Source organism: Callithrix jacchus, chromosome 10, assembly GCF_049354715.1.
Source record: "Callithrix jacchus isolate 240 chromosome 10, calJac240_pri, whole genome shotgun sequence".
Taxonomy (NCBI): Eukaryota; Metazoa; Chordata; class Mammalia; order Primates; family Cebidae; genus Callithrix; species Callithrix jacchus.
In genome coordinates, this window is record NC_133511.1 from 127276565 (window position 1) to 127297494 (window position 20930).

A 20930-nucleotide genomic window follows, 5' to 3' on the forward strand; every position below is an offset into this window, starting at 1 on the left:
TTGTGGCTCATCTCCATGGCCGTCTGCACAGCTTTCCACCTGGTAGGGCTGAGAGAGTAAACTGTTGGCCTGGAGTGGGCAACATGTAGCTCTTGCGGTAAGCGAGAGCTGTGCCCTCCTTGGAGACCTTTTCCAAATGGTTAGTTTCTACCTTGACTGAGATTCAGAGTTTCCTTCTTTTTCTTCTAATCATGAGCATTCTTGTTTTTTATGTTTCAGCCGACCCCACTTGGGCAGTGTCCCAGATTTCAGGTTCCCCATGGCAGACGGTCACGCAGACTCCTACAGCAGCAGCTCGGTGCTGCGGCGCCCCCAGAAAGGCCGCCTGGCTGCCCTTCGAGATGAGCCTTCCAAGGCAAGGTCTTTGTGTGAGATCCCTCTGCTTTACCCTGTGCTTTTGAGACTGCTTTGGAATAAACATGTTGATAGGTCATTGCTTTCTTGCTCTCCCCTCATTTTCTGTTTTCTGGCTAAGAGTTTAGCTTTTAGAGCATTTTTTAAAAATAGCGTTTTTGTTTTTGTATTTTTTAAGGGATAGGGTCTCTGTTGCCTAAGCTGGTCCTGAACTCCTGGCCTCAAGCCATCCTCTTGCCTTGGCCTCCCAAAGTGCTGGGGTTATCAGCGTGAGCCGCCATGCCTGGCCTCTGTAGTTTTTCTTTTTTCCTCTTTTAATAGAAATTCTTATAAAAATAGTCACTTTTAAATACAATGATAATAAATATGGATTTAGAGTACTGATTAAAAATAAATGAGTAGGCCGGGCACAGGTGGCTCACATCTGTAATCCCAGCACTTTGGGAGGCTGAGGCGGGTGGATCACCTGAAGCCAGGAGCTTGAGCCCAGCTTGGGCAACATAGGGAAACACCTGTCTTTATTTTAAAAAAAAGAAAAAAGAAATTAGCTGGGTGTGGTACTGTGTACCTGTAGTCCCAGCTACTCAGGAGGCTTAGACAGAAGGATCCTTTGAGCCCAGGAGATTGAGACCAGCCTGGAAAACATAGTAGAACCCTGTCTCTACAAATACAGAAATTAGCAGCTGGGCGGGCGGCTTACGCCTGTAATCCCAGCACTTTGGGAGGCCGAGGTGGGCAGATGACAAGGTCAGGAGTTCAAGACCAGTCTGGCCAACATAGTGAACCCCATCTCTACTAAAAATACAAAACATTAGCCAGGAGTGGTGATGTGCTGGGCCTGTAATCCCAGCTACTTGGGAGGCTGAGGCAGGAGGATTGCATGAACCTGGGAGGCAGAGGTTGCAGTGAGCCAAGATTGTGCCATTGTACTCCAGCCCAGCAACCTGAGCAAAGGTGCAAGACTCTGTCTCAAAAAAAAAAAAAAAGCTGCACCTGTAGTCCCAGCTACTCTGGGGGCTGGGGTCAAAGGATCCTTTGAGCTAGGGAAGTCAAGGCTGTGGTGAGCTATGATTGCACCACTGCACTCTAGCTTGGGCAACAGAATAAGACCCTGTTTCTAAAAAATAAAAGAAGTAAATGAATACATATATTCCTCATTTAGTGAAAAGAATTCAACTTTGAATGTTTAAATACCTTCTTGCTTTGTTCACCTGCATGTGTTTTGAAACACCTAAGTATAATTTTAGCCCGCATATTCATTGAACAGCTAGTTTGGTCCAGGCCCCATTACAGAACTGTGTAGACCTAGGGCTGCAGCAGTGTGTAGTGAAACAGGAAGAATACCTCCATCCCAGAGGACACAGGCTGTCCACAGATAAAGTCTAGTAGTGTGCGTTCGTTGACTCTTTGTATGTAACAGATCACTATGGAGCTCAGTGGCTTAAAACAGTGACCATTTCGTAGTTCATAACTCTTGTGAGCCCAGGAGCAGCAGAGCAGGACAGTCCTGGTTCTGTCTGGCAAGGCTGCAGCTACAGAAAGACCCACTGGGGCAGGAGGCCTCGGGGCCATCACCTACTTGGACCTGGCCACAGGGCTGCTCTAGGGTCCTTGCATTGTGATACAAGCAGCCCACAGCCTTTCCAGTCCTGGTCTTACAATCCACCACCTTCACTTCCTCTCTGTTCTGTTCATTTGAGTGAGGTGCTAAGTCTTGCCCACATTCAGGGTTTGGGTTTGGGGCAAGAATCATCCTCCACCTCTTAAAGGGATGAGTGTGTTTGTGGATGTATTTTTAAACCATCCCATTATGTCAGATGGTGATACACACAGAAGTGGGACTCGGTGTAGGGTAAGGAGGGGAATATGGATTTTAATAGAGATGCCAAGGATACGGTATGGGGAGGGTGACGTCTGCGCAGGGACATGAAGGAGGAAGGAGAAGGAACACATGCAGAGCGTTCAGTGTATTGTTGTGGAGCATCAACAAGACCTACTGAGGGATGGGATCCAGGGCGAGAAGGAAAGATTCGAGTCAGAGGTGACTCCAATGGTTCGGGCTTGAACTGCTGGAAGGATGGAGTCTGTTTCCTGAGACGAGGAAGACTTGGCTTGGGGGAAACTAGGAACTGAGCCAGGGCCGTGTTCAGGTGGACAGGACTATCAGCTGTCTGGGGTGGTGGCAGGTTGGCTGTTGAATATTCCAGTCTGGAACCTAAGAAAGAAACCTAGAACTAGAGATGAAAATTAAAGCATCTTGAGTGTGTGGGTGGTATTGAGAAACGTGAAACAAGATGACATCATCCCATGGATGCCTGTGGATGGAGACGAGGCATAAGAATGGAGCTCTGGGGCACTCCAAGACTATTGGTGGGGAGACTGGGAAGGAATGAGATGAGGCATGACCAGCGAGGGGTAGGGTCCTGGGACCAAGTGGGCACGGTGCTCAGGGAAGAGAGGAGAGCAGCGGAGCCCGACTTACTGATGGGCCAGGTCAGGTGGGAGACGGGACCAAGGGACAGCTGGTAGCCTTAGTGATGGGGAGCGCATTGGAACTGCCACAGAATAGCCCAGCTGGCGGGGGAGTAAGCGCTCAAAGCTGGCCTGCAGCAAGGTCTGGAGAAGTGGGGAGAGGCAGACAGTATGGAGGCGGCTCACTGGGATCTTTTACTCTAGTTGAGAGCAGAGCAGCGGAGGGGTAGGTGAAAAGAGGCCCGGGTGGGGTGGGGGGAAAGGCCTTGGTTTCTGCCATGGTGTTTTAAGGTGAGATGGGGGAGAAAATGTCCTTGTGCTAATGGGACGAGCCAGTGGAACTTGCTTACCCAGAGAGGGAGCCGTGATGGCCGGAGATCCGGTGTGAGCCAGGGCTTGAGGCTGCTGCCCAGCAGGTGGAGCTGGCCTCAGAGAGGATGGCCAAGTGCAGGCTCTGGTTTTGTCTCATGAAATGGGAAGGTTGTGAGTGAGAATGGGAGAAGAGGTGTTAAGGGCTTGAAGAGTGAGGCGGCATGAAAGAATCACACGTCGGGGGATTGCGTAGGTCCCGGCACACACTTTCCCTGTGCATTCTGATGGCACATGTGTAGCTGTCCGCCCTGCTACAGCAACCAGCGTGCCTGGCAGTGTACAGTGGCTGGACCCCATGCTCATTTGCTCACACACCCTTTGCCACTCCGTACCTGGCTCCCCTTTCGCAGGTGTGAGATCCAGGCCAGTAGCATGAGCCAAGTCCAGCCTGCCAGGCCAAGTGGGCGGAACAAGCCCAGTGGGCGTGAGTAATACTCAGGCAGAAAGAGCCGCCTGCCGCAGAGGTTTCTGGTTGCCGAATCGACATCTCAAGGATCTCTTGACAGTTACAGCCCCTGCTTCTAGATAAACAGTGAAGAAAAGGAAAACTACATCAAATAACCCACCCTTCAGACATTGCTAGTGTTAACTTATTACCAGTTTTTTTCTGATGTATGTGTATATCACATGTGTATTAAATTCTATATAGTTTTATATCTTAGTTCTTTGCTAAATGCACTTTCAGAAAAAAAAACCTAAGACCACAATGTATATGCTCCTTTACAACTTTGTACTCATTTAAAATATGTAATGAGCTTCTGTCCAGCTCAGTAGTTCTGCTGCTTTCTTTTATTGACTGACATCCATTGTCTTATCATATGGACACACTGTAATTTGCTCAGCCACTTCTCTTTTAATGAACATTGTATTATTTACAATCCTTCGTTATTAGAAACACTATCGTATTGAACAGCCTTAGACTTAAAGCTCTGTACTCATAGGCAAATATTTCAGTAAAGCAAATTTGTAAGAGTGAAATTGCAAAGTGAAAATGCTTATTTTAAATATTCAGAGATTTCATAGATTACCCTTCAATAAAGCTTTAACAATATAAAAAAAAATGTCAGGCGTGGTCGCTCAGCGCAGAGCTGCTGGTGCCGTACGTGCTGCAGTTCTCGGAGCTTGCCGTCGATTCTCTGGGTTGCTGTTGCCCTTCTTTCCTCATTTCGGGCTTGGGAGCGCCAGACTCAGGAAGGGCAGGATGTGGACACACAGGTTGGTTAGAGGGTACTCGGAAACACTTATAACATTTACAGCAACTGAGTGACACCAGTCGATATGGATGTAAATATTTTTTATAACTTTCTAGTACCATGTCTAACTGGAGCACAGAAACGTTTTTTTATTGGTCCATGTTAGATATACATGTTTGCGGGATATATGTGATAATTTGGTACATTCATATAATTCCATCAGAGTAATTGGGATCCCCGTCACCTTACGTGTTTCTCTTTTCTTTACACTAGGAACATTGGCATTATTCTCTTGCAGCGATTTTGAAATGTATACCTATTTTATTTTATTTTTTTTTGAAGCAGAGTCTCTCTGTCCCCCAGGCTGGAGTGCAGCGGCACAACCTCAGCTAACTGCAACTTCCACCTCCCACATTCAAGCAATTCTTCTGCCTCAGCCTTCTGAGTAGCTGGGATTACAGGCATGAGCCACTACGGCTGGCTGATTTTTGTGTTTTTCGTAGAGATAGGGTTTTGCCATGCTGGCCAGGTTGGTCTCAAACTCCTGACCTCAAGTGATCCACCCACCTCAGCCTCCCAAAATGCTGGGTTTACAGGCGTGTGCCGCCACACCCGGCCTGTGTCACCTAGTCATGTTAACTCTAGTCACCCTGCAGTCCCACACCAGGTCTCATTTCTTCTAAGTGGGTACTTGCAGCCATTGATCAGCCCTCTTCATCTTCCCCTCCCTACCCTTTCTGGCTGGTTTTCCGTTTTTGTTTGTAACTCGTCTCCCAGTTATGTATTTTGTCATGTGAATGCCATGTATCCATGTTAGGGTGTTAATATCACAAAGGTCCAAGGAATGGATTGTTGCCCTCCCCAATTTCTTAAATACTGCTTGCTTCGGCTGGGTGTGGTGGCTCACGCCTGTAATCCGAGCACTTTGGAGGCCAAGGCAGGCGGATCACCTGAGGTCGGGAGTTAAAGACCAGCCTGACCAACATGGTGAGACCCTGACTTAAAAAAAAGAAAAAAAAATACTGCTTACTTCATGTCACTACCTTATAAGCCTGGCCCATCTTTCTAAAATCTTTTGGGTTTTCATTTAAGTTTCTAAATTTAAGTTTCTACAACTAATGTTGTTACTTTGTCTGCTGAGATTTGGTTTTCTTCTTTATAGGTACAGACTCTTAATGAGCAGGATTGGGAACGTGCCCAGCAAGCTAGTGTCTTGGCAAATGTAGCACAAGCATTTGAGAGTGATGCTGACGTGTCTGATGGTGAAGATGACAGGGACACTCTTCTCAGCTCAGTTGACCTGCTGTCTCCCAGCGGGCAGGCCGACGCGCACACGCTAGCCAGGATGCTTCAGGAGCAGCTGGACGCTATCAACAAAGAGATCAGGTGTGTGTGGCCATGCAGGACACGCTCCACATGCATGGGTGTCTCTGAGGAATCTCATCCTGCCTGGAAAAGCCTGGAACACGTACTGTTAACATTTTCTAAGTGTTCCAAAACAATAGAACTTACTTAACTTCTGTTTTAAGAATTTTAAGTTCTGAAATTGCCCTTGGATATAAAATTCAAGTAACCTGGGCACTCTCCCCAGTCATGGCACTGGCACCTTTGTGTAGGACATTGTGGGACCTAAGAGGTGTTCAGTCCGTCCCTCGAGAACCTCAGCACATAGCTGGAGGGCACTGGAGGGGCTCTGGACCTGTCCGGCTCCTACCGCTGTCCTGAAAGCTGCACCCGGAAGGCTACGTGAGCTGAGCACACATCTGGAGGAGGCGGATGGGCCTGCCTCCCTGACCTGGAGTGCAGATGAAAGGTGCACGGCGGTGGGCTGGGAAGACATGGCGGGCGAAGTGTAGCCTGCCTTGGTTGAGCAGCAATGGATGCCTCCGCAGGCAGGGGCCACTCACTAAAAAGACCAGCACTCAGACCACCTGCACGCTGGAGCGGGCGCACATGGTGGGAAGGGAGAGGGAGGGTTGCTTATCTCCCGCCTTCTGGCTGAGCGCCCTTCCTTGACCCTGAACCCCGCTGTGTGTGCAGCCCTTGCACAGAAGAGGCTGTGTATAGTGTGCCCATCTGACCCTTGCTTGCTTGGGTCTCATCACACAGTGGCCTGGACAGAACACGGGAGTTTTCAGGCGTGCGTGCTCCACCCCAGTGTGCCGTTCCCTGTGTGCAGTTAACATGGACAGCCAGTGGTCAAAGGGGGTGTGATGAATCTTTTTAGTCTCATCACTATTTTGAAGGGTTTTTCTTTAGCAACTTTAGCAGTTATAATACAAAATTTACAAAACGGGGCCAACTGTAGAATGGAATCCAAGAATTACCTTTATGTTGATGAAGAGACAGGTAACCCTTGCCCACACTGGCTTGGTCTAGGGACACAGCAGTGCAAACAGGGGGTGCCCAGGATCTACTCTTGGGCCCTGGCCTGACCTGGCCACTTGGCCAGCCTAAATCCAAGTGAGGAGCAGCTGTGTGCATAGAGTCACATGGCGGGTCTGGGTGGGCTGCTCCCAGGATGTGGATCTGAAGTTTACATGGGTGGCAGTGCCTGTCCTGGTCAGAGAGAACAGGAGGTAAAGAAGATAAGGTTGACCGGGCACGGTGGCTCAAGCCTGTAATCCCAGCACTTTGGGAGGCCGAGGCGGGTGGATCACGAGGTCAAGAGATTGAGACCATCCTGGTCAGCATGGTGAAACCCCGACTCTACTAAAAATACAAAAAATTAGCTGGGCATGGTGGCGCGTGCTTGTAATCCCAGCTACTCAGCAGGCTAAGACAGGAGAATTGCCTGGACCCAGGAGGCGGAGGTTTCAGTGAGCTGAGATTGTGCCATTGCACTCCAGCCTGGGTAACGAGCAAAACTCAGTCTCAAAAAAAAAAAAAAAGAAGAAGACAAGGTTAAGAAAAACATCAACAAGAGCCGTATTACTCCAGCTTTGTTTAGATTAAAAAGAAAAAAAAAAATAGGGCTGTACGTTTTGAAGTAAGAAGTTGGTGTGCCGCCTATGTTTTTGACTTTATAAACTCATATTTCTTGTGCCATGTTTAAAACTGGTGAAGAGGGCCCCTCCCTGCAGCAGTCTGTTGCCGAGCATGGGGGCCCTTTTAAGAGGATGTGCAAAATAATGAATGTGATGAGACATTCAGAAACATAGTCTTTCCTCGTCATCATGGGAGCCATGAGAGGACTACCTACCTTTAGTTCTTCCTCTTTATGATGCATTGCTAGATAAAAGGCCTTTCTCTTTATGCAGAAAGTTGGCCTGCTGTAAATGTTCTGTTCACTGACTTGTGGATTTTCTTCTGTTAATAATGATCAAAAAGCACTTTTCTTAGAAATGTAAGTAGAACTTTAATTGGAAGGGTTGTTGCAGGGTTTCTATATTTTTTTTAATACTAGAATAATTATTATTGGCACAGTCAGATATTGAAACTGCCGTTTAGTGGTCGATGACACTCTCGGATAAAAGAGCATTAATCTTGAATTTCAAGTTAATGTAGCATGGCTGGCATGAATCCAGAAATTTACATAAGGATGGTAGAGAATCCCATCACATGACACTCTGGTTCAAATTTAAACTAAAAAAACCAACTCAATGTTTTCTTTTTTTTTCTTTAATTTATATATATATAAATTATATATAAAATTTATATATATATAAATTATATATAAAATTTATATATATATATAAATTTTTAAAAGTTTATATATATTTATATATCAATTAAAAATTGAACTACAAATATTATATATATACTATTGCACTTTAGGTTCTGGGGTACATGTGCAGAACGTGCAAGATTGTTGCATGGGTACATATATGGTAATGTGATTTGTTGCCTCCATCCCCGTCACCTATATCTGGCATTTCTCCCCATGTTATCCCTCCCCAACCTCCCTACCCACCACTGTTCCTCTCCTAGTCCCCCGCAACAGACCCCAGTGTGTGAGGCTCCCCTCCCTGTGTCCATGTGTTCTCATTGTTCAACACCTGCCTATGAGTGAGAACATGTGGTGTTTGATTTTCTGTTCTTGTGTCGGTGTGCTGAGAATGATGGTCTCCAGGTTCATCCATGTCCCTACAAAGGATATAAACTCATCATTTTTTATGGCTGCATCGTATTCCATGGTGTATATGTGCCACATTTTCCTTGTCCAGTCTATCATCGATGGACATTTGGGTTGGTTCCAGGTCTTTGCTATTGTAAACAGTGCTGTAGTGAACATACATGTGCACGTGTCTTTATAATAGAATGATTTATAATTCTTTGGATATATACCCAGTAATTGGATTGCTGGGTCAAATGGAATTTCTATTTCTAGGTCCTTGAGGAATCACCACACTGTCTTCCACAATGGTTGAACTAATTTACACTCCCACCAGCAGTGTAAAAGTGTTCCTGTTTCTCCACATCCTCTCCAGCATCTGTTGTCTCCAGATTTTTTAATGATCGCCATTCTAACTGGCGTGAGATGGTATCTCAATGTAGTTTTGATTTGCATCTCTCTGATGACCAGTGACGATGAGCATTTTTTCATATATTTGTTGGCCTCATGTGTGTCTTCTTTTGAAAAGTGTCTGTTCATGTCCTTCGCCCACTTTTGAATGGGTTTGTTTTTTTCTTGTAAATCCGTTTTAGTTCTTTGTAGATTGTGGATATCAGCCCTTTGTCAGATGGGTAGATTGCAAAAATTTTTTCCCATTCTGTTGGTTGCTGGTTCACTCTAACGATTGTTTCTTTTGCTGGGCAGATCTCTGGAGTTTAATTAGATACCATTTGTCTATTTTGGCTTTTGTTGCCAATGCTTTTGGTGTTTTTGTCATGAAGTTGTTGCCTGTACCAATGTCCTGAATGTTTTTGCCTAGGTTTTCTTCTAGGGTTTTTATGGTGTTAGGTCTTATGTTTAAGTCTTTAATCCATCTGGAGTTAATTTTAGTGTAAGGTGTCAGGAAGGGGTCCAGTTTCTGCTTTCTGTACATGGCTAGCCAGCTTTCCCAACACCATTTATTAAACAGGGAATCCTTTCCTCCCTGCTTGTTTTTGTCAGGTTTGTCAAAGATCAGATGGTTGTACATGTGTGGTGTTGCCTCCGAGGCCTCTGTTCTGTTCCATTGGTGTGTATATCTGTTTTGGTACCAGTACCATGCTGTTTTGATTACTGTATCCTTGTAGTATAGTTTGAAATCAGGTAGCATGATGCCTTCAGCTTTGTTCTTTTTGCTTAGAATTGACTTGGCTATGTAGGCTCTCTTTCGGTTCCATATGAAATTTAAGGTGTTTTTTCCATTTCTGTGAAGAGAGTCATAGGTAGTTTGATGGGGATAGTGCTGAATCTGTAAATTACTTTGGGCAGTATGGCCATTTTCACAATATTGATTCTTCCTAACTATGAGCATGGAATATTTATCCATCTGTTTGTGTCCTCTCTTATTTCCTTGAGCAGTGGTTTGTAGTTCTCCTTGAAGAGGACCTTTACATCCTCTGTTAGTTGTATTCCTAGGTATTTTTTATTCTTTTTGTAGCAATTGTGAATGGCAATTTGTTCTTGATTTGGCTTTCTTTCAGTCTGTTATTGGTATATAGGAATACTTGTGATTTCTGCACATTGATTTTGTATCCTGAGACTTTGCTGAAGTTGCTTATCAGTTTCATTCAGGAGTTTTTGGGCTGAGACGATGGGGTCTTCTAGGTATACTATCATGTCGTCTGCAAATAGAGACAGTTTGGCTTCCTCCTTTCCTATTTGAATACCCTTTATTTCTTTTTCTTTCCTGTTTGCTCTGGCTAGAACTTCCAGTACTATATTGAATAGGAGTGGTGAGAGAGGGCATCCTTGTCTAGTGCCAGATTTCGAAGGGAATGCTTCCAATTTTTTTCCCATTCACTAAGATATTGGCTGTGGGCTTGTCATAAATAGCTTTTATTATGAGATACGTTCCTTTGATACCTAATTTATTGAGAGTTTTCAGCATAAAGGGCTGTTGAATTTTGTCAAAGGCCTTCTCTGCGTCTTTTGGGGTAATCATGTGGTTTTTGTCTTTGGTTCTGTTTATGTAGTGAATTATGTTTGTAGACTTGCATATGTTGAACCAGCCTTGCATCCCTGGGATGAAGCCTACTTGATCATGGTGGATAAGCTTTTTGATGTGCTGTTGCAATCGGTTTGCCAATATTTTGTTGAAAATTTTTGCGTCTATATTTATCATGGATATTGGCTTGAAGTTTTCTTTTCTTGTTGAGTCTCTGCTGGGTTTTGGTATCAGGATGATGTTGGTCTCATAAAATGATTTGGGAAGGATTCCTTCTCTTTGGATTATTTGGAATAGTTTCAGAAGGAGTGGTACCAGCTCCTCTTTGTATGTCTGTTAGAATTTGGCCGTGAACCCATCTGGACCTGGGTTGGGTTTTTTTGGTTAGTAGGCTATTAATTGCTGCCTCAACTTCAGCCCTTGTTATTGGTCTATTCAGGGTTTCGACTTCTTCCTGGTTTAGGCTTGGGAGGATGCAGGAGTCCAGGAATTTATCCATTTCCTCCAGGTTTACTGGTTTATGTGCATAGAGTTGTTTGTAGTATCTCTGATGGTAGTTTATATTTCTGTGGAATCTGTGGTGATATCCCCTTTATCGTTTTTTATTGGGCCTATTTGATTCTTCTTTCTTTTCTTTTTTATTAATCTGGCTAGGGTCTGCCTATTTTGTTGATCTTTTCAAAAAACCAGCTCCTGGATTTATTGATTTTTTTGAAGAGTTTTTTTGTGTCTCTATCTCCTTCAGTTCTGCTCTGATCTTAGTTATTTCTTGTCTTCTAGCATTTGAGTTTTTTTGATCTTGCTCCTCTAGCTCTTTCAATCTTGATGATAGGGTGTCGATTTTAGATATTTCCTTGCTTCTCATGTGGGCATTTATTGGTACAAATTTTCCTCTAGACACTGCTTTAAATGTGTCCCAGAGATTCTGGTATGTTGTGTCTTTGTTCTCATTGGTTTCGAAGAACATCTTTATTTCTGGCTTCATTTCATTGTTTATCCAGTCAATATTCAAGAGCCAGTTGTTCAGTTTCCATGAAGCTTATGAAGTCTAGTTTGGCTGGATATGAAATTCTATGTTGAAAGTTCTTTTCTTTAAGGATGTTGAATATTGACTCCTACTCTCTTCTGGCTTGTGGAGTTTCTGCTGAGAGATCCGCTGTGAGTCTGATGGGCTTCCCTTTGTGGGTAACCTGATTTCTCTCTGGCTGCCCTTAGGATTTTTTTCTTCATTTTAACCCTGGTGAATCTGACGATTATGTGCCTTGGAGTTGCTTTTCTTGAGGAATATCTTTATGGTGTTCTCTGTATTTCCTGAACTTGAATATTGGCCTGCCTTGCTAGGTTGGGGAAGTTCTTCTGGATAATATCCTGAAGAGTGTTTTCCAGCTTGGATGCATTCTCTCTGTCACATTCAAATACACCTATTAAACGTAGATTAGGACTTGTCACATAATCTCATATTTCTTGGAGGCTTTATTCATTTATTTTTACTCTTTTTTCTCTACTCTTGCGTTTTCATTTTATTCCATTGAATTGATCATCAATCTCTGATATCCTTTCTTCTGCTTAGTCAATTCAGCTGTTGAAACTTGTGTATGCTTTGCAAAGTTTTCTTGGTGTGTTTTTCAGCTCCATCAATTCATTTGTGTTCTTCTCTAAGCTGTTTGTTCTCCTTAGCATTTCGTCAAACCTTTTCAAGGTTCTTAGTTTCTTTGTATTGGGTTAGAACATGTTCTTCTAGGTCAGAGAAGTTTGTTATTACCCACTTTCTGAAGCCTGTTTCTGTCAATTCATCAGACTCATTCTCCATCCAGCCTTGTTCCCTTGCGGGTGAGGAGTTGTGATCCCTTGGAGGAGGAGAGGCTTTCTGGTTTTGGGTGTTTTCATCCTTTTTGCACTGGTTTCTTTCCATCTTTGTGGATTTATCTACCTGTGGTCTTTGTAGTTGTTGACTTTCGGATGGGGTCTCTCAGTGGATATCCTTTTTGTTGATGATGAAGTTAGTTCTTTCTGTTTTTTAGTTTTCCTTCTAACAGGTCCCTCTGCTGTAGGACTGCTGGAGGTCCACTCCAGATCCTGCTTGCCTGGGAATCACTGCGGTGGATGTAGAACAGTAAGGGTTGCTGCCAGTTTCTTCCTGTTATCTTTGTCCCAGAAGGATACCCACCAGATGTCAGCCTGAGCTCGTCTTTATGAGGTGTCTCTTTGGATATACGGGGGTCGGGGAACTGCTTGAGGAGACAATCTGTCCCTTTTAGGAGCTCAAGTGCTGAGCTGTGAGCTCCATTGTTCCGTTCAGAGCTGCTGGGGAGGTATGTTTAAGTCTGCTGCAGCAGAACTCATCACCGCCTGTTTTTCCCTGCTGCTCTGTCCTGGGAAGCTGGGGCTTTATTTATAAGTTTCTGAACATGCTGCTGCCTTTTTTCAGAGATGTACTGCCCAGTGAGACGGTAGCCTAGTCAGTCTGCCAGCACAGGCATTCCTGAGCTGCTGTGGGCTCTGCCCAGCTGCTGTGTGAGCTTCCATGCAATTTTGTTTATAAAGGTATAGTTAGAACTGCCTCGGTAATGGTGGACTGACTGCCTGGGTAATGGCAGACGCCCTTCCCCTACAGAGCTGGACCATCCTGGGTCCAGCTGTGCTTGCTGTGAAACTCTCAATCCAGAGCATTTCAGATTGCGGGTCTTTGTGGGGGTGGGACCTGCTGAGCCTGACCACCTGGCTCCCTGTTTCAGCCCCCTTTCTTTCAGTTGAATGGGCGACTCTGTCTCCCAGGCGTTCCAGGCGCCATTTGAAATGGCCGCCCAGATTTGTGTGAGTTTTTGTGCGGAGACCTGCTGCGCCGGCTGAAACAGCTGTGCTGGAGACCCGTGGCCCTTTTCCACCCAGGAATCTCCTGTTTGTGGGCAGTAAAATCTCATTTGGAAACGCAGTGATCATTCACCCTCTGTGTTCTCGCTGGGAACTGCGCTCCAGAGCTGTTCCTATTCTGCCGTCTTGGATCTTCTCTCAGTATTTTCATTTAGTCTAAACAGTTAAGTGTTTGGAAACTCCTAATTGCTTTGTAGATCTGTTCTTTACATTAGAGTTCTTGATTTCCAGTAGAAGAAATCTATAGAAGTCTACAACTTTTGCTCTAAGAATAGGGGAGATAAGGGTTATATAATTTTGAAACATTGCTTAGTAAGAAAATTATTAATTGCAGCCATAGGAAAAATTGCAATCTGGCCATCTCCAAAGTTTTAGTACAAATAAGTAAAATCAAGTAGGAATGATATCCAGAACCAACAGGACACAGTGGAAGATTTCTCTTTTGTTGTTCTAAGATGTAGTATATTGAAAAAGCTTTAGGCTGGTGTGGTGGCTCCTGAAGTAATCCCACCACTTTGGGAGGAGGCTGAGGTTGCAGGATTGCTTGAAGCCAGGAGTTTGAGCCTACCCTTGGCAAAATAGGAGGACCTCATCTCTACAAAAACTTTTTGAAAAATGCGCCAGGCATGGTGGTGTGTACCTATGGCCCCAGCTACTTGGGAGGCTGAGGCGGGAGGATCTTTTGAGCTTAGGAGTTTGAGCCTGCAGTGAGCTGTGATCACACTCCTGCACCTCAGCCAGGATGACAGAGTGAGATCACCCTGTCTCAAAAAACATAAACATTAAAACAGAGCAGAACATTTTTGCTGAAGTGTTCATTGTTTGAGCAACTTATTATTGGAGTTAACCCATAGTAATACAGAGTGTAAGCCAGTTTTTTTCTTTTTTCCACAGAAACACATTAATCTGTTTGCCAACACAGGAGGACTGACTGCTTTTGTTTTATTTTAGGTTGATTCAAGAAGAAAAAGAAAACACAGAGCAGCGGGCAGAGGAGATTGAAAACCGAGTTGGCAGTGGAAGTCTAGACAATCTTGGTCGTTTTAGATCAATGAGCTCCATTCCCCCATATCCTGCTTCCTCGCTTGCTAGCTCTTCCCCTCCCAGCAGTGGGCGCTCCACTCCACGAAGGATCCCTCACAGCCCAGCCCGGGAAGTGGACAGACTGGGTGTCATGACCCTTGTACGTATCCGCCCTTTCCCTGCTGTGGCTGCCCCAGCACACCTGTATGAGATCTTGGACACTACACATTTACCCACAAGAAAATCAAGTACATTTGTTTCTCGAAGAGGCTCAAGATGATAAAAGCTAGTTACTGTTTAATCATTTAGTTATGACAAATTAAGTTTAATATTTGGGGCCAGGCGTGGTGGCTCACACCTGTGATCCTCAGACTTTGGGAAATTGAGGTGGGTAGATCACTTCAGCTCAGGAGGTCAAGACCAGCTGGGCACCGTGGGAAAACCCCATCTTTACAAAAAGTAACTGGGCATGATGGCGTGTGCCTGAAGTACCAGCTACTCTGGAGGATGAGGTGGGAGGATCACCCGAGCCCAGGAGGTCGAGGCTACAGTGAGCCATGATTGTATCACTGCCCTCCAGCCTGGGCAGAGAGTGAAACCCTGTTTCAAACAAAAAAGTCTCAAAAGACATAAAGAAATTGTAATATTTGGATGACCAGGCTAGCATGCCACTATTTGTGTGACGTTAGGTACAATAGCTATGCAGAGTACAGCAGCCAGAAGGAGAAATATTTTCTGTTTTCTAGGAAAAAACACTTAGCAAAAGTAAATAAAGGCAGACAGACATCGGAGCATAAGGGAGACATTACAAAGGGAATCAGTGCATTTCTTTTCTGTAGGAGTGCCAAACTCCGTTCCAGGGCATGCACTACGAAAAAAACAGGAAAGAAGCCAAATGGGCTCTGCATGGAAAGCCATGAACAAGCCGGCTGCTGTGCACTTCCTCACAGCAGCTTAGGTCACCTCTGATCTCGAAATGCGATGCTTCTGGTGTCTGCTGTTTGCAAAGTGTGCAAATCTGAGGTGTGTTTAAAACTTTCTTGTGGGCCTGGCACGGTGGCTCACGCCTGTAATCCCAGCACTTTGCGAAACCAGGGTGGAAGGATTGCTTGAGCTAGGAGTTAAGAGACCAGCCTGGGCAACATAGAACCCCCATCTCTATTTTTTAAAAATTAAATATACAAGATAGTCTGGTTTTTTTATTTTAGTCTAGGATTTGTCAGTGTGTTGTCAATGAAATATTTCATATTTACAACACTCTGCTTTTTAACTGTGCTTCTGTCATATTTTTTCTCATTACCATCTATTTCCATTTTGGTTGTGTTGTTAGCCAGTGTGTAATTAAATCAACTGTGAATCATTTTAGTGGCATATGAGGTAGAAACTAGTCTATTTTGCAGTATTTTGTAATACTGTTTTTTATAATTTACATCATCTACTAATTAGGTAATATTTTAAACTCTCTGACTGTTTATTTGCGGTTTCATGCTTATTTTTGTCCAGAGAATTTGTAAAAACACTTGTTGATACCTATTTTCTCCTGCTTTGTAATTCCATGTGCTGGCTGGCAGTCTCTGTGCTGCTGCCACTGGTTCCATTTCCTGTCATCCTTTTGTCTTCTGATTTTAGCCATTTCCAGATTTATTTTTAATCCAGACCTCACATCCCATCAGTCTGTGGCTTACTTCTGCACCTCCCCTCCCAGCTCTTCCCCATGCTGTCACGATTCTTCATAGCATGCCCAGGGAACCATGCAGCTGTATGTGTTTCATCATGTGTGAGTCTGTGCTGTGATGACTTGATTAATGGGTTGTTGTTTTTTCTCTCAGTTAAACTATCTGTTTCTCGGGGCTGGGTGCGATGGCTCACGCCTGTAATCTCAGCACTTTAGGAGGCTAAGGCCTGTGGATCACCTGAGGTCAGGAGTTCGAGACTAGCCTGGCCAACATGGTGAATCCCATCTCTACTAAAAAAATACAAAAATTAAGCCGGGTGTGGTGGCAGGCACCTGTAATTCCAGCTACTCGGGAGGCTGAGGCAGGAGAATCACTTGAACCCAGGAGGCAGAGGTTGCAGTCAGCTGAGATTGCGCCACTGCTCTCCAGCCTGGGCGATAAGAGCAAAACTCTGTCTCAAAAAAAAAAAAGTCTTTTTCTCAATGGTAATAAATTTAAATTAGTGTATCACAAATAATAAGTGTGGATACAGGCAATCATAGCTGTTTTAGAGTTTTTTTACTCAAATTATGTAGGATTTGTGTAATTCATAAGTATTTCCTACATAAATAATCTCAGTGTAGAATTAATGGAAGCTCTTTACACAAACAATATGCTTTCTGGTTTTGATGATTGTACTCAAGATGGTGAATTTCATCAGCTCATTGAATCTCATCAACTACTGTCTCTAATAGACTGTTTTTAAATTAAAATATCTTACATGAATCGTAGGATGGATGTAAAGGTTCTACCTAATATTATGCTAGCTTTTTGTTCTTGTGTATTTTCACAGGATACCTTGCTTTAAGCAATAAATTTATTTTTGAGAAGTGATAAATCATATCTAGGTAAGGATTTTACATTAATTTCCAATAGGTAGTTAACTAACAAGCAGGTTGGTTGAGTTTTATAATCGGTATTGCAGTAACTTCCTCATCAGTTGGAATATTTTAAATTATAACATGGATTTTATTAAACAAAACTAAGTTATAGAGGTTTGGCTTAGAAGAGATAACTGTTAGGGCCTTTTATTATATAGAATGTCACATTTTAATAAAACTCATGACAAAATAGAATTTATCTAGTAATTTGTAGTGTTTAGTAAATCTTGAATAACTTATATTTAAATTTTTTGGTGAAAAAATGTTCTGCATCCAGTTACATTTTCTGTAAATTCTCCCTTCTGTCATTTCCATTTTAATACATTTGCTTATATTGATCCTTGAATTTTTAACTTCAAAATGTACAGTAAATCTGGTTTCTCTTCATTTCTTTGCATGCATCTATCAGCCTAGTGACTTAAGGAAACATCGTAGAAAGGTAAATTATTTAGTAATTTAATCCATCTTTGTATCTCCGTAATGTATTGAAGAGTACCTATTATATTTTACATAAATGTAGCATTATGTAGTTGTATAATAATGAATGGTTGGCATTTTAATGGAGGTGTTTGAAGTGACCCCTTCTTACTGATGATTGTTTTGTTAGAAATTGGTCATTAGCAGTTTTCATAGAACCCTGGGACAAATGCAAGAGCTTGCCATTCTCTCACCTCTTCAGCCTTCTAATCATTACATGCTTATTCACGGTAGATGCAGTAGTTTTAAAAATAAGAAATGACTAGTGCAAATGACTAGATTGTAGATTTGGGGGCTCATTTTCACAATAATCACAGGTAGTGTTGGGCTCTTGCTGTACGCCGGGCACTGTGCTGAGTGCGCTCCCAGTCTGCTACAGGCTGAGTGTCTCTGAACTGAGATGCTCAGGGCCAGGGCTATTTCAGATTTGTTTGAATTTTTGAAATATTTGCATTACACTTACTGGGTGAGCCTCTGAAATCTGAAAATCCAAAATCTGAAATGTTCCATTGAACATTTCCTTCACGCGTCATGTTAGCACTCAAATTGTAGATTTTGGAGCATTTTGAATGGAAGGTTTTTGGATTTGGGATGCTCAGCCTGTATTTAATCCTCATACACATCCCTGTGAGATGTAGGTTACTGTTGTTATCCCCATTTTACAGATGTGGAAACTAAAGCTTAGAGAGGCCCCACAATGCAGAGTGCAGATTTGAGTTTGGCTGTGTCTGATTTCAGAACCTGACAGCTGCCACTTCCCCATGCAGCCTTACTTTTCTCGGATACTCTGACCTCCCTGGCAGCATTCCTACAGAGGAGGCCCACGGCCACTTCTCCTTATAGACAGCTGTGGATTGGGCCTTCCTGTTCTCACAGGAAGTAGAGTAGGTTAGGAGCAGCTGTGGTCAGTGGCTGTTCTTTATGTTGATCCAGAATCTCTGCCTCATGACTTTCAGGCTCTGGTCTGTGTTCTGTACCCCTGTCCAAAACCTGCCTGATGGTGCGGTGACTGGACAGCTCTTCAGTGCGCAAAGGCAGCTGTCAGAAGAGGGTGTGACTTGGTCAGCAGCTGTCCGTGGGCTGCTCTGCTGGGTGATTCCGTGAAACCGTTTGGGTTCAGATCCCAGTTCAGTCACTGATGAGTTTGTGACCTTGGTTTGCTTTCCTGAGAAGTGACGATAATGACAGAACAGTGGCACTTACGGTGGCCTTGGACCTGTGCCTGTCTGCGGTGAGACAAGGGGCTTATACCAGCAGCAGCAAGACAGAGCACGGCCTTCAGTTCAGCTGACTTCTGTTGGACTGTGTTTTCTTTCCTTGTCGATAGAAAGATTTGCTCGGTGAAGGAAGCAGCATGTTGGTTGACACATGCATGATAACCTGGGCCTGTTGGTCACTGGTCACTTCAGTGTGCTGCTTGGTGGCTTTGAGGAGCCTCGTCCTCTGGTGGTTGTGAGGTTAAACCAGGTGTATGTGCAGAGTGCCAGGCCTGGTGCCAGCCCTGGTCGACAGGAGACTGGCGCCTTCCTCCTCTGCGTCAGTGGTGGTGGTGTGCACTGAGAGGACTTCCCTGCATTCTGGTGAGTCTGAGCCAGGATGGAGGCAGAGATCTGGCACGTCACCGCACCGCAGCATGCTGTAGGGGTGCGGAGGGCAGCGCTGGCCGGTCTCGAGGGGCTCTCCCCATGGACCCTGTTATTCATAGTTGACAACAGGCCATGTCAGCTTGCTCTCTATCCTGTTCTGGTTTTGTTTTTTAAACAAATGATTGTTTTAACCTGAATTTTGAAACTTAAGCTTCATTTTGATAATTTCTAGGTATGAAAGCTCTTCGTTGTCTTGTGGTTACAATTGGGAATTAGGAAATGTTGCAGGATTCATTTGCATTTTAACTGTTAGTATGAGCGCAGCTCCATTTTGCATGCATGTACTTGGTCTTCACTGAGCTGCCGTGGGGCTGTGGTAGGATTGATATACTTTACACAGTCCCATTTAAAAAGCCGAAGTTCAAGCTGAGCCCAGTGGTACGTGCTTATAGTCCCACCTTGAAGGCCGAGGCAGAAGGATTACTTGAACCCCGGAGTTCGAGGCTGTAGTGCACAATGATCATGCCTGCAGATAGCCCCTGCAGTCCAGCCTGGGAATCGTAGCAAGAACCTGTCTCTTAAAAATTAAATAAAATGTGGTTCACTGTTCAGGCCTTAACTGTTCATAGTAATGCTTGCTGAACACGTTTCATGAAATCTAGTCCCATTTAAAACCACAAAACACAAACGTATAAGCAGGATCTGCCCAGACCCTGAAGAGGTGAGTCTGTTACCACCGTCCTGTTCCCTCAGCACACAGGCATATTCATGTTCCACTGCAGAAACAAAAACCCTGGGAGTCCGACAGAGATCATCTTTTAATGATGAGCCTGGGAGTATTTTCTTTTAAGCCAATTTTAAACTGCATAGAAGTGCTTCAGTTTATAGTGTCCAATCCAAACATTATTGAGAAATACGAGTTATACACGCATATGGGGGGATGATCATGGGCTGTTCCTTGTTTATTTTCTTTCCCTTTCAGACAAAAAGGTATTTGACAGTTTTGCCCAAGAGATTTCTGCTCTCTGCGGTTTTTTGTTTTTTTGTTTTGAAAGACCTCAGGAGATAAACATTGTTAGCTCTTCATTTGTCTAACATTCGTAACGGTGCGGTTTATAGGCATTGTTTAGATCTCTGCTGCCCCATTAGTGACTGTCCTCATAATGTGCCTAGGATTCCAGGGAGGGCGGAACCTTGGGCTGCATGGAGGAGGCTGAGGCTGAGGGGCATCCCTGTGTCCTGCCGGGCACCAGTGCACGTAGACTAGGAGTCTTACGGCTCTGTGCTTGCTGTACTGCGTGGCTCTTCAGAATGGTGCCATACTGAAACAAGACTTTCTGTGCTGGCAGAAAGCGCAGCAAATCAATTTTCAAAGAAGTTGATGGTTATAATTTAAGGCCTGATTTTTTTTTCACAGTCTGCCGTTAACAGTATGCTTTTCCCACCCCTCAGCTGCCAGCTTCCAGAGAAGAGGTACGAGACGACAAGACAACTATCAAGTGTGAAACCTCCCCGCCTTCCTCCCCCAGAGCCCTTCGGTTAGACCGGCTGCACAAAGGGGCACTGCACACCGTCAGCCACGAGGACATCAGGGACCTACGGAAGTAAGGAGCCTGCAACAGCCCCGTGCGGAGCCTACCTGTCCTTTCCTTTCCAGTGTTGAGAAATCTGGGAATCTTTTCTTGAAGAAAACAGTGATTTTCTAGAATGAGCTGTTAATTCAGATGAGTGTATTTACATATTACACTTAGAATGCCCACATTGCCCTGTGCTTTAGTGACATCCAGCAGAAGATGCACATGTGTTTGGGAAAGCTTAGTTTAGAAAGAAAGGAGTTAAGTGATATCAGCAAATTTTAGAAAAACTTAACATCTTCAGAGTCTACACACTGACTACTTTCTATTCTTGGTGGAGAGTTTGGCAAGCAAATGACAGGCTTGGGATCAGA

The 20930-nt window shown here is 44.1% G+C and overlaps 2 protein-coding genes across 37 annotated transcripts in view; one reads left to right on the forward strand and one right to left on the reverse strand.

Annotated features, from left to right (window-relative positions):
• Positions 1-20930, forward strand: part of PPFIA1 (PPFI scaffold protein A1) — a 122382-nt gene that overhangs the window by 67179 nt on the left and 34273 nt on the right. For 22 of the 36 annotated variants that reach the window (XR_013523577.1, XR_013523578.1, XR_013523579.1 and 19 more), the window contains 5 exons: positions 220-355; positions 5554-5777; positions 14252-14483; positions 17329-17358; positions 20435-20586. Coding sequence is in view for 29 of the 36 variants with exons in the window: in XM_009008655.5 (XP_009006903.1) it covers positions 220-355; positions 5554-5777; positions 14252-14483; positions 17329-17358; positions 20435-20586 (774 nt within the window). In the remaining 7 variants the exon portion in view is untranslated. The remainder of the gene's footprint in view (positions 1-219; positions 356-5553; positions 5778-14251; positions 14484-17328; positions 17359-20434; positions 20587-20930) is intronic. The other 14 variants (XR_013523580.1, XM_009008647.5, XM_078341682.1 and 11 more) reach the window with 1 other exon arrangement.
• The window catches only part of LOC128929126 (uncharacterized), a 73480-nt gene continuing 56581 nt past the window's right edge, over positions 4032-20930 (reverse strand). The window contains exon 6 of the transcript XR_013523590.1: positions 4032-7700. The gene's annotated coding sequence lies outside the window, so the exon portion shown is untranslated. The remainder of the gene's footprint in view (positions 7701-20930) is intronic.